Genomic DNA, 13,288 nt, shown 5'->3' with positions numbered 1-13,288 from the left:
TCCTCTTCCTTTTCTCTTACAGTCTGTCAGGCAGCCTCAAATAATTGAGTACTGAACAGTTTTATTTTATTTTGTTTCATTAAATATTGCTTAACTTCTCTTTATACGTGTACGACTTAATGTTACTTAAAACACTGCCTGTGCAGTTAATTCAATTAATATTGTTTCACATGGAAACGAATGTAAATCAACTTGGAAGTCAGCCAGGCTCAAAGTTTTGCTGTACACATTTTCTGCTTGCCAAGATCTAATTATTTCAGTCGGTAGCCTTGAGTCGAATATGTATACAGTATATGGAACATGCGCTTCCTCATTAAGGGCAGAGCTGCAAAGGCTACCCATCAACCTCAAAGGGCCTACCATCTTGTTACAAGCTCATCAGACATCCCCTTTATTTAGGAGGCACAGCTACTACTCATTCAGCAGTTATCCTATTCACCAAGGGTTAAAACAATTTATAGTTGTGTGCCTTAGCAGTTCCTGGCATTAATGTAATTACGCTAGTGCAAACGGATACTGCAAAACATCTGTTTTCAAATAAAGGTACTGTAAAGTGCATTGAAGTCAAAGAAAATGATGACTTGTCATTTCTTTTTTTCCCTCTGTCACATTGTAACCAATCCGCAGCTCAAATATGCTTCTAAAAACAAACCAGAGAGAGTGGTAAAAGGAGTAACAAGTTTTCTGCATCCCTTCGACGCATGTCTACCCCTCTCAGAGGAGACAGCACAAGGACAAAAACTTGTCGCTTCTGTTGACAAGCCATTATCTGTCCGTCGCTCACCACACATGCAAGACACTTCGCTGACACACTGGTATTACCCATAAATATGTGTGCGTGCGCATGTGTTTCATGGTGCCCGGAGCCATAACTCGGGTTAAGCTTGTACAAAGTGTGCCCCTCAGGTTGACCTAAGATGAGGGTCACTATTGTTTACGGCTTTGTTTCGGAAGGGTCTCCATGACATTAGTGCAAATCAATGTAATCTCCTTTGAATTGTGCGCACTATATAAAAACCTTCGTACCACTGATAAGAATGTATTGTCAAGGGCAACTCTCTAACACACAGACACACGGCTACTATGGTTTGACATTTCGATTTAAATGGCTCACTGATAGAAATGCATCGGGACGTGAGGAAAAACAAAAATGAAATAAAAAAGATGAAGGGAAGAAGACACCTTGGCAGGTAATCGTCAACCGTGAAGACATCATTGCCCGTGCATGTGAATAGCTGCTCATGGATAGATGACATTTAAACAGTCAAATCTCATATTCCTGCCTGTCTTGTCTCTCCTCTTCAATCTTTTCCTCGCTTCGCTTCCTTTGTTCAAATCAATAATTGGAGCAACTGATTGCTGAGTGTGCTGATGCTAACATTATTTTAAAGACTAAAACCTGTGCTATAGCTGTGTCTTTCTCTCTTCTTCTTGTTTAGCCTCAGGTTACCCAACAATGTTCAAACAGGTATTGTTGTAAAGTCTTCTGCTGTTGCTTTTTGCTCCCTCTTTTCTCCTTATTTATCTCCAGGTTCCGCAACCAGGTCCCAGCAGGTTTTAACTATTGCCGTTTTGTCTTTGGTCATTTTGTTCAATCTTTTCTTCTGTTATGTCTTCTCTTAAACCATATATTGTGCGGTGGCATTACAAATAGATAAAAAATAATGTGTGCCGCTTATAGTTAGGTACACCGGTACACATCTAAGTAAAATAAAAAAAATTGTTTGTAAGCATATTTGGCCCAGTTTGCTGGACTTTTTGACATGGACCAAAGGTTGCCCAGTGAAAGGCATATCCATCAAGTCAAAACGTGATTGGACTGCACTTGCGAGGTATTGAAGGTCAAAGTTTACAAGCAAAAATGCAGCCTGTTGGATTTGATATGGCTCTTATTTTATTGTTTTAACACCTGAGATGTCATGAAAGGCTTTAAAAATGTATTTGACAAATCTCTCTCTCTCTCTCTTTCTCTGTCTCACACACACACACGCGCACACACACACACACACACACACACGCACACACACACACACACACAGAGAGAGAGAGAGAGAGAGAGAGAGAGGAAGACAGCAGTTCCAGATACATAATTTCCGTATGCAGTCATTTTAACACTGGTTTATGTGCTTGGTTCATGTAGGGGTCACACTTGAGCTGAAGTGAACCCAACTATACCAAAGTTCACTTGTAAGCCACCTCCCCAAGTGGTCTTGATCCGCCTGTTTGGTGCGCACCAAGAGTTCAGAAGATAGCATTCACGCTTGTGTTCATTCTAACCAAACCAAACGAGGAACACAATCTAAAATGCGAACCGCCTCTTATTTTCCAACCCATAATGCTTCTCACCCATGTCTATTTACTCAAAGGAAAGAAAAAACAGTCATTTAAGAGAGGAAATTAAACTGAGGCAAGAGGGAGCAAAGAAAAGATAATGGGAGTGTAGGAAAGAGGAGGGTGGGAAAAGGAACGAAAGACAACAGGAGGAGGAACGCAGAGAGACGATAACTCGTCTGGAAAGTGGCCAAAGTCATACGGGACCTGGTCCAATGGAAAACTACAGAGGCCGCCTTGTCCCTTTCCCCTCCTCCGGTAAACAGACAAACAGTTGGATTCATGTTGGAACTAAAAGGCTTTGTTCTCCACAGTCGGGAGCTTTGGAAAACAACAATACCAATAAACACCCAACAATAACACTAAGGACGGCGGGCGTCATATCAGCCGAACCCAGTGGTTGGTATAAAAAACAGAAAACAAAGGTGGTGGAATGAAAGACACTAAGGATAAAAAACAAAATTCTCTCAACAGAAACCAGAGAGAGAAGCCAGGATGTATGCAGCCAGAGGCCCATAGAATAAAAGTGCTTTTGAAGAAAATCGCGAGAGAGGATGAGAGTGGGAGGAAGCAGAAAGGGTTGACGGGAGATGCAGCCAAATCCAAGTTAATCTGTCCAATTAGTTCTTGGTAATCCTTCCACTGTCACGAGGAAGAAACAAAAGTCACTCATTCCGTTTAAGGCCCACTCTCCTAAACATCTCTGCTCTCTGTGGGCCCTAAAGATGCAGATTTGCACTTGCAAGCTTTCATCCACATTTGCCTCGGCAGGGATTGATTATATTGTGTGTAATTAGGACAGCCTTCAAGAGGTCAACAGTAGAATGACTCAGCTGAGATAAGGAAAAATGAAATGCTCATTTATAAATTAAAAAGCCACTTAGTTGATCTTAGATGTGTTTTCTGATCAAATAGCACAATGCTATGCCCCGGGACAGATTTAATTCCGCCGGCAGAAAATGATTTAAAAGTAGAGCATATCCGGAGAGTAAAGTGCAAATGTTATGGCTGCTTTTTAAAGGACTTTTAACGGAAAAAACCTGACTGCAGACTCAACTATAAAGAAGCACAAGTGATATATTGTGTGTGGTCCTGGTATATGTGCTTGTGTGAAGAGATATGCGACTTGTGCGCTTCAAATTTTTCATTAATCCATGTGATGCTGAGCTTGTGCCGCAATAGCAAAAATACTGCAACTCACCTGTACTTTGTGTGTCTGTGTGCATGTGTGTGTGTGAATCCTTCCTAGCATGAATTTATGTTGATGGCTGTGTGTGTTTTTGACAAACCCAGCTCACACCAAGACACTTTGGAGGTTCAGGCTCTTGGATTAAAAGCCACTTCATCAACTACAAACTCTTCACGCCAACTCTATTATTTTTCACTCTTCCGACAAGAGTAATAAATCACCGCAGAGGGAAAATCGAGAAAATTGGTGTGTGGGGCACAAAAAGGAGCAAAGATATAAAATGAAGAAAAATTGCCATGAAGATGGAATAATTACTGTCATCTCAACATTTGTGACGGTATATAATTAACTTAATTGGTACTCGACTCAACTATTATTATATTATATAGTTGCGTATTAAGAGTTTTATCTGTCCATCTTTTACATGTGTTTGCCTTTAAGGTTTTGTGTTACATATTCAGTAATCTACAGGTGGTGGGATCAGACAAATTTAACCAAACAGAGAAAGCAAAGGCGTCATTACCATTTAAATAACATTCCTACTGGATTGTGTGCACCAGGATGCATACAAGCACAATTCCACATCCAGGGGCGTTTGTGTGCATTTGTCCGTATGCTCACAAAAAAAAAAAACGGTGTGACATAATTTCAATATTAAAGTCAGAAAGCATGCTGTTTAGCATATGGAATACGCTACTCCCCGTTTCATGTACTCCTTCAACGCGACATTTGATGATGATGTCAGGGGTGGCTTTGGGTAGGGAAAAGATTTGTTCAGTCAAATCACTTCAATGCAAATCAACTAATCCTTAGCTCGTTCACATCTGTCATCCTTGTTGAGGATGCAGTGGAACTTCTAAATATTGTACAATTTGACCAAGCACAAAGTTTCATTGTTTTGACTAACAGTCTTCTTCAACTTCTTTTTACACTGACAATTAAGAATTGTAAAATGCTACTTTAAATCTACACTTCACCTAGTGGTCAGTGCGAATACAGAGGGTCTGTTCCTCCGGCACTGTCGTCTATTTGCTAAACAACACTAATACAGTAGTAAAGTCATAATTACCGTAAATATTTGTATAGAAAAACTTCTAAACCATAAATTCAAAACAATTAAATGAAGAAACAGTGAGTAAGAATACGTTCTTGTGCCATGGATGACTTTTTCTTAAGTGGCTGTGCAAACTAGTTCATCGATGCTCCTGTATAGTCTGCGTTTTTGTGGGAGTTACCTTCTTTTCACATTTGAGCAAATTAAAAATGTTTTCAAAAATGAGAGGCATGAGGTACATCTGCTACACAAATCACATTACGCCTGTTTTAATGTTTTACGTTGACAATGGTAAACCACCTTTTTACCTTCAGACCATTAAGAAATTAAGAATGTAACTTTCAATATTGCCTGTACAAAGGGTTTATAATGCCAACAACTGGACTTTGAAATGCAACATTTTTATGTTTGTTACTTTGTGGAAATGTATTTTCTAAATCTGATCTTAACAAATCAAAAGGTTGACCAACGTTCCAGAACGAATTGTATTGACTTTCGCGATTCAGTTGTAGTAGTAAAGTGCATCGTTAGGGGATGTCAGTTGACAGGCCTGACTACAGTGTTTGCCTGGTATATCGCGGCTCATCGTTCGCACCACCACTATATCACTTTTTCAAGCGATTGCTTTTTTAGCATTTTAAAGTACTTACTGTAACACCCTCGTAAGTGGGAATGGAGAGCCGATGCACTTTTCGGCCGTTTATTGAAGGCCGAGAGAACAGTTAAAATACAAACACTCAAATAGAAGCTGCTTTTAGCCACATATCGTTGTGACACTCACACACAGATTCGCCGTCTCACGCCACCCAACCAGGCCCTGCTCGGCACATACTGTACATGTACACAAACACTACAATCCGCACAGTATTTTCTATACATATGTAAAGCATGTGGGTGGGGTAAAACCTCCCAAAAAAAAAAAAAAGTCTATTTTCACCTATTGCGGTTGGGTCTGAAATGTAACCCCCATGACTAATGGGAGTTTACTGTATTATCCACCTGTAGATCATCAAGGAACTATTTCTTATTTATGGTTTATAAAAAGTTGATATCTATCCAAGTGGGAATTCATATTTGACCTGAGGACGCATTCATGCAGTCAAATACTGCACCTCTCAGCAATAATTCTTACAACAAGCTCCACAAATGTCTTCTACTTAGTGGACAAAGGGGTTCATTTCAAGTGAATTCATTACTCCATTGTATGCTGTTGGACTGATAGCCACACATGGTATAGATTACAATGATTACCATCGTTCACGCAAACCTGTGAGTCACAAGAAGATGAATTTCCACTCCGTCCAAAAGGAAACTACTCAATACACGAGTCGCGTGTAAGAAGTCCCTCACTTTCAATAAACACAGGCAATAACACGCACCCACACACACATAAACATCAGTTGGCGGACATCAGTCAGGCCCTGCAGTTATGAATTTTTATCTGTTTTTCATTTTCCTTCACAAGTTTCATCATTCTCACTCCCCTCTCGCCGCATGCGCACTTTCACTCCTGTGTATTTTCATCATCTCCCATCACTGCCGCATCATTCTGTTTCTAATTGCTTTTCTTCTGAGTCTCCCTCGCTCTGTGCCTCTCCCCCAGGCCAGCTGTGTTTTTATTTCACACGTTTATTTCGACAAATGTCAGACAGAGTTTGTGCCCTCTGTCTATTGATCCACCGAGAGAATAATATGGAATGAAGAAAGAGAAGAGAGGGGTGATGTGAAAGGCATGAAGCTGGAGCAAGTCTAAGAGTGAGTTTTGACGCTAGATGCACAAACGAATATCAATCCTTAAGTAAATACATTGTGAAAATGTATGTGATTGTGCTTGTTTGTTGCAGAGAAGGGCATAATAATTGATTATGACAAATTTTGCATGTGATAAGATATCAACGGTTATATTTACTGTTTCAAATGTTTATTATCTTACGGTATTAGGGGGGTTTGTGTTGTGTACTGTGCGTAGTCAGTCCCTTTAAGGGCCAAGTGTGATAGAGTGTGACGGAGTGTTGCTAATTCCAGTGACTCTTTTTCAAAAAGTGACATGCGATGAGTTTGCTGACTTTTGTGGTGTTATTGGAGTCTTTTGAAGACTCAAGATTCCTGTAGTCAGAGCGGAAAATGTTAACCCTTCCCAATCCAAACCGCAAGCTGCCACCTCATCATAGGTGGAGCTAGGTGTGCCATAACCAGTGTCTGTGTCCACTCATTTACACACAGGAGGGAAAATGAGGAATTAGCCCTGAGGTGCAGGTATCCCTGACGTCAGCCCTTAACAAGCAGATAAAGCCCAGTCTGGAGCCTCAAGCATGAATGACTAACAACTGGATAAATGCACTTGAGTTGACAAAAAGTAATTTGGGTTTAAATATAGCCAGCTTGAATTTAGGACGTACTGCTCCGCGAATATGGTCAGCCTGAAATTATATTGCTATGATTACTCTTTATTAAAAATACCACTTATTAGGATTGCGTTCATTAAATTTATATCCCACCACTATTATATACCACAATTTCTCGTGCATAATGCGCACCCATGTATAATACGCACCCCCAAAGTTGACCTCAAAATTCTGGAAAACCCTTCTACCTATGTATAATGCATTTTTACAATGCATGATTTTGCTTCTACCCTTATGATCAAAACGATGTATCTGTATTTTTCAAAGAATTATTCTGAAGTGAAGCACTTCATAATACATAACACATAATACTTTCTTTTTATTTACGTGCTCTTATTTTGAAAGTTCACAGCCCTACTTTTATTTAGTAAATGATAAAACACACAGTGGTGCTCATTTGTTTGATTACCAAAGCAGAATTTGTAAGATGTGTACAATTCTTTAAAGAAAACATGAAGGGCCAGGCGAAAGGCATTTAATTTTATTTTAATGGAATTCAAATTAAACAGTCAAGCATTTCAGAAAAGCATTATCATTAAACAAAACATAACCATAAAGAAATGAATGATGGTGGTTGTTCAGTCATTAGTCATATTTAAAAAATATGATATATAAATATATAAATATTTCACAAATTCTGCCAGGGTATGAAAACTTATGAGCACAACTGTAGATATATGCAGTCATACGTACCCCCTGTCATATTGGAATGGAAGTGTAGGGTACACCTTTTTCATATCCACTAGGTGACGGTGGCATATTAGAATGAATGAAAGTGTACACCTTTCTCTTAACCTCTAGGGGGCGGTGGCATTTTGGAATGAAAGTGTACAGCTTTTTCCTAAACTGTAGATGATGGCATACATTTATGAAATTGGAAAGTTTTTTTTTCCATTTTCTCCTATACCTATGTGTAATGCGCACTATTGACTTTTCACATTTTTTGGAGGGGAAAAAATGTGCATTATACACAAGAAATTACAGTATCACTATTGTCCTGCATAGTTATGGGGTGTTCATTTCACTTTGCTCTTGCTGTTTACAGCAGTACATAGGGCAGCTGATGACATTTTTTGGATTCAACATCAAACATTTTGAAAGGATTTTGGTGTGTGTATCTGTAATTTTGTTTGTTTTACATTTCTTATAATAATAAAATATATAATATCATTGATAATCTTGATCATTTTGTTCGTGATATGAAATGATGATCCTATTTCATCTCTAATCGTGTCTTGCCGTAATTCAGGCAAAATTAAGTGCAGTAGTAGGCACAAGGAAACTTGTATCATATACAGTATATTTAGAGTAAACTTCAATTCACTTGCTTACATACTATAAATGAATGTGCATGTACATATGTTGAATATGTATTTTCCATTGTTTCCTACCTGCACACTTGGTCCGTGTAATCAGCGGTGGTCCGGATTTGCCTGTCCCGCCCTCTCCTGGTCGAGTGAGCAAGACTCGGATCTCGTACTCGGTGTCTGGGTCGAGATGCCATAACTTATAGTTCGGGGAGTTGACTGCATGAGTCTCTATCCAACTGCCTGATGTCATACGGTACTCCACCTTTGGAAAATTCATGTTCAGTAATTCAACATGAGCTATAAGAAATATATTTTTGTGTTGATTTCTGTTTTGAAAATATCTGGATTCTGATACAAAAGCTTGGTTACAGATTCACTAAGCAAAAAATAAAAATAAATACACAATAACTTAAATAAGCCAGTACAAACCTCTTTAAGTATAATAGGGCCATCTCCAAAAATGGAATTGGCATTGAGCTGAATCAGCAGGTAGGTAGGCCCAACGCCGAGCAGCTGCGGTGGGGCTATGGGGTGTGGAGGCTCTGCGGAGAGAAAACAATGAATAGGATCAACATAAAGAAAGCTTCAGAGAGTCACATGGGAATGACAGAACACACTAAAATAAGGTAACAAAAGAAAAAGGAGAATCTGGGGATGTACTGTAGTCGCAGTGATAAAAAGTGCAACATAATTCAAACAAGAGCACCAAGAGAGACCACAGATGTCAGCGAGGGCAAGATACTTTTAGCTGTCAAGCGCTTACACACACAACTAATTACTTGATCTGATTAGATTTTACAATGATTTATCAGTATGTTTAACTATCCATCCATCCATTGTCTGTACTGGTTGTTCCTCACTAAACTGTGCTAAATTGATCTTTTTTTATTTTCTTTTAATTTCAAACGGCAGATAGTAGATGTGATGTTTTATGCATCGGTTGAGTTTCCTTGGCTTAGTGTATAGCTGCATTGAATTATAATCATAATATTAAAGCAAGCGCAACCTTTTGAAGATGCAGCTCATCAAAAGACTATCTTCTATATATATTCAGTCGATGAAATCGAAAAGGCTTTGAACAACAGTAGTGGCTACATAGATGGCTAATGTGGCTAATGTTGTGATTTATTCTACCATTTTTTAATGGTTTTAAATAATCAAATCATAAGTTGACCTGCATCATCAAATGTAATGTGCCTTTACAAAGGTAATAATGCTGTATTTATTGACACTGTATAACACATGGCATTTCTCAAGCATGTTTTTTATTTTTTAACGCAATGACATAATTTTAAGAAAATACCTCTTTCTGACGCACATGATGATTCAGCGATGTCGAACCTGCCGCAGTGTAGCGCCAACTACTGGCGAGAAGGACTTACAGAATGTCAGATTTTTCTTTCCTCAGTATTTGTATTGTGGCTGTTATCGGCACCCTTCACGAGTACCCATTACGTTGAAATGATACCGACCCCTGGTATCAGTACTCGCCTATCCCTAATTACTAGTATTAATAAACCATCGAATTGACACCCTGTACCTCAAAAACTAAATGTGAAAAAATACCCCCGGCACACACACATATGCACATCTAACTCACCTTCAGTAAATCAAATAGATTCCATCTGTCTCGCTCACTGTCTTTACAGAAAAATGTGATTGTTCTGCAGCCTAATCAAAAGAAAATTGTGTGTTGGTGTGCGTGTGTATGCGTGGGTTCACTGTTTTAGCACTACTTTTAATAACACCACGCACTTCCATCACATCTCTTCTCCCTGTGTGCATATGCACGTTTGTTTATGTTTGTGTTACAGTGCATTTGAATGTGTGCTGAATGCGGCTGTCAGGCTGAAAAGACGTCTCTTTAGCAACACATGAAACACTGCAGTTTGACAGTGTGCAGGCTTGAATTCATATAATGAATGTTGAAGCTACTTCTGAAAACTGATGACGTCAGCAAAGTGTCAGCCCGCGACGGCGTCAAATAAAAAACAAGATGACAATAAAATAGGTAATAAAATCAAAAGTATTCATGCATTAAAACAGTTTAATCTTCTGTGCGTTATCCTGAATGCAACTTTGTGTGTTACTTAAAAACCTAGTGACTAATCTAAAACACAGACAAAAAAAATAAAACATTAAGATATTTAAGTGGGTCATCATGTGACGCCAGAGAAAGCAGTGCTGAAGTTGGTTTCTTGCTTTTGATTTTCAGCCTTTTTTCATTATTTGACATTTGTACAGTTGCCCTAAAAACATAACAAATCATCAATGGTGTTGATGTGGTGAGATGGGTTTGTTGTCACACACTTTTGTATTATTAATCATGTGTGAATCAGTTTTGGGGTCACATGTAAATGATAATAAGTAAACAAATACTGGCAAAATGTCATCGCATGATTCATTTAATGATTCTTGGAGTGAAACAAAGACAGAAGACTTCCTCCCTTCTTATCTTAACTCTTGCCCTCCTTTTGTCACTAATTCCAGAATTTCTTAATGTATTCTTTTCTCTAATTATTCTGCAGATTATTTTTTCCTTATTTCATTCGTCTTTCAACTTTTCTCTAAATTCCTTCCAACGTGATTAGATTTTCTTCCCAATCAGAAGACCAAAACAGAAATCAGAAACTGAAAGAAAAATTAGAAAAGCAATTTAATCTAATTTGTTTTTCTAACACAGAAAAAGGGAAAAGGAATTAAATTGATTCAAATTGATACAAATTCTAAAGATAAATAAGAACAAACAAGAAATGATAATAAAAAAGAAAGAACAAAGGGAAGCAGAACAGAGAAAAGGGAACAGAATAAAGAATGACGGAATTGAAGGAAAGTGTAAAAGAAAAATCTGAAAAAAGAAAAGAAAGAATAACATTGAAAAGCAACAAAATAAGGATAAAAGAAAGAAGGCTACGACTTAAGGATAAAAACGGAAGAAAAAAAAGCACAACTAGGATAAGCAGGAAAAACAGAGTAAAACAGTACAACAGTGTTGTTGACTTGAGCCCACGAGCCATCAGCGTCCAAAGTCAGCAACCTTGTCAATAAAGTTAAGTTTCCACAAAGCACTGCTGACATCACTCTGGATGCACTGGAGGACATGCGACCTCCACAACATCAGAGGATGTGCGCATAGCGGTGATGGATCAACAATTGGAGAGCGCAAAGATTCCCTCCACTCTTGAAGCACCTGGAGCTCCAGCTGTCACGATCACTTGGATGAGCAAACACGTTTCAGATTATAAGAGTACAAACAACATTTAGAAGTATTCCAATACAGGTAAAGGACAGCTGTATGGATTCAAGTTTGCATGTGTGCGTGCGTGTGACAATAATATTGCAGGATCTTTTTGGGCCATGGCTTGTGTATAATGCAAGCTGGCATTGCAGTGTGTGTGTGTGTGTGTGTGTGTGTGTGTGTGTGTGTCATGATGATGTGCTCTGTCACTGCAGGAACCAGAGGGCAAGACTTTATTAGCGCAGCACTCTGACAAAACAACTACTGACAAACACAAACATACACTGTACACTAATATATATATAACCATTTCTTTCACTTTCTTATTGTTTGATAACACACACACATACACTCGCACACACACACACGGTGGAGCTGATAATGTCTCATCTCTGTCATCTACATAAATACAACTACCGGAGACAAATTCCTTGTGTGTTTTGGACATACTTGGCAAATAAAGATGATTCTGATTCTGATTCTGATCTGTGGACTGGGGCTGTGTGTACACGGTGCAAAATTGCAGTATGATTTTAAAACAATTTAAGAGAATAAAGATGATTGCTGGTGACATCACAATCTACAAAAAAAGGACTAGAACTAGGTCATTGTCACATTCTTCTCATAGGATTGTGACTTTTTTTCTTCAGTTATTTCCTCACAACATTGTGATTTGTATTCATCATCATAACATTCTAACTATATTCTTGTGCATTACCACTTAACTCTCATTCTAACATTGCACATTTTTCCCTTTAGAATTTTTTCTCATACAGTTGACATTATTCTCATAACATAAGCAATGCTTTTTTCAAAACATTCCGACTTTATTCTCATAAAAGTTGACTATTTTCATCACATTTTCGCTTCAGTCTCGAAACACCCCAAGTTCATTTTTGCAACATTCCAACTTTACTCCTGTCACATTCTGAGTTTATTCTCAGAACATTCTGACTTTTTTCTTGTAACATTCTAAATGTTCTCATCAAAATTTGATGTTTTTCCTCAAAAACATAATTTTTGTAACATTTTGACTTTAGTCTTAATTCTGCTAACATTACCACTTTTTCTCGTAACGTTGTAACTTTACTGTCATAAATGTATAACTTTATTCTTGTAACATTATGCCTTTATCCTCACAACATTGCATCTTTATTATCTAAATGTTGCAATTTATCCTGTTAACATTCTGACTTTTTTCCCATAGGATTATGACGTGATTCTCATAACTGACTTTGTCTTGTAACATCATGACATTATTCTTTTAACATTGCAAGTTTTGTCAGAACATCCTGACGCTTTCCCTGTAACATTGACATTTTTCTCATAAGATTATGGCTATTTACATGAAATTTACTTTTTTTTTCCTTCTCTCCAACTTTGTTGTAACCTTTCAATGTTTATTAGCCTAACTATTATGCTACCATCAATGCCTGTGGGTAGTGACATTATTTACCTGTTTTCCTACTTTTCCCCACAAGTTCAAGCAAGCAATTTATAGTAAGACATTTTGTGAGCTAAATTGAACACACGATTGATGAACAAACATAAAAGCTGTCAACAAATGACTTGCTAAACAAAATGTTTGTCATTCTCCCTGCTTGCAAAAGACAAAAACATCTACACCGGAGTGATGTGGGAATCCCACGTCAGATCTCCCATCATGCATTTGTGCCAGTAAAAATGTGTTCTTGGCTCTAATCTTGACAGCCCTGGCACGCACGCGCGCGCGCGCGCACGCACGCACACATACGCACACAC

The 13,288-nt window shown here is 38.2% G+C and overlaps 1 protein-coding gene across 20 annotated transcripts in view; it reads right to left on the bottom strand.

The window, feature by feature from the left end:
- The window catches only part of ptprk (protein tyrosine phosphatase receptor type K), a 98,405-nt gene that overhangs the window by 29,433 nt on the left and 55,684 nt on the right, over positions 1–13,288 (bottom strand). For all 20 annotated transcript variants that reach the window (XR_009785559.1, XM_061755011.1, XM_061755012.1 and 17 more), the window contains 2 exons: positions 8,719–8,831; positions 8,371–8,551 (listed from right to left, as the gene is read on the bottom strand). Coding sequence is in view for 19 of the 20 variants with exons in the window: in XM_061755011.1 (XP_061610995.1) it covers positions 8,371–8,551; positions 8,719–8,831 (294 nt within the window). In the remaining variant the exon portion in view is untranslated. The remainder of the gene's footprint in view (positions 1–8,370; positions 8,552–8,718; positions 8,832–13,288) is intronic.

This window comes from Phyllopteryx taeniolatus, chromosome 18 (genome assembly GCF_024500385.1).
Source record: "Phyllopteryx taeniolatus isolate TA_2022b chromosome 18, UOR_Ptae_1.2, whole genome shotgun sequence".
Lineage (NCBI taxonomy): Eukaryota > Metazoa > Chordata > Actinopteri > Syngnathiformes > Syngnathidae > Phyllopteryx > Phyllopteryx taeniolatus.
This window is presented reverse-complemented; position numbering and strand designations above follow the sequence as displayed.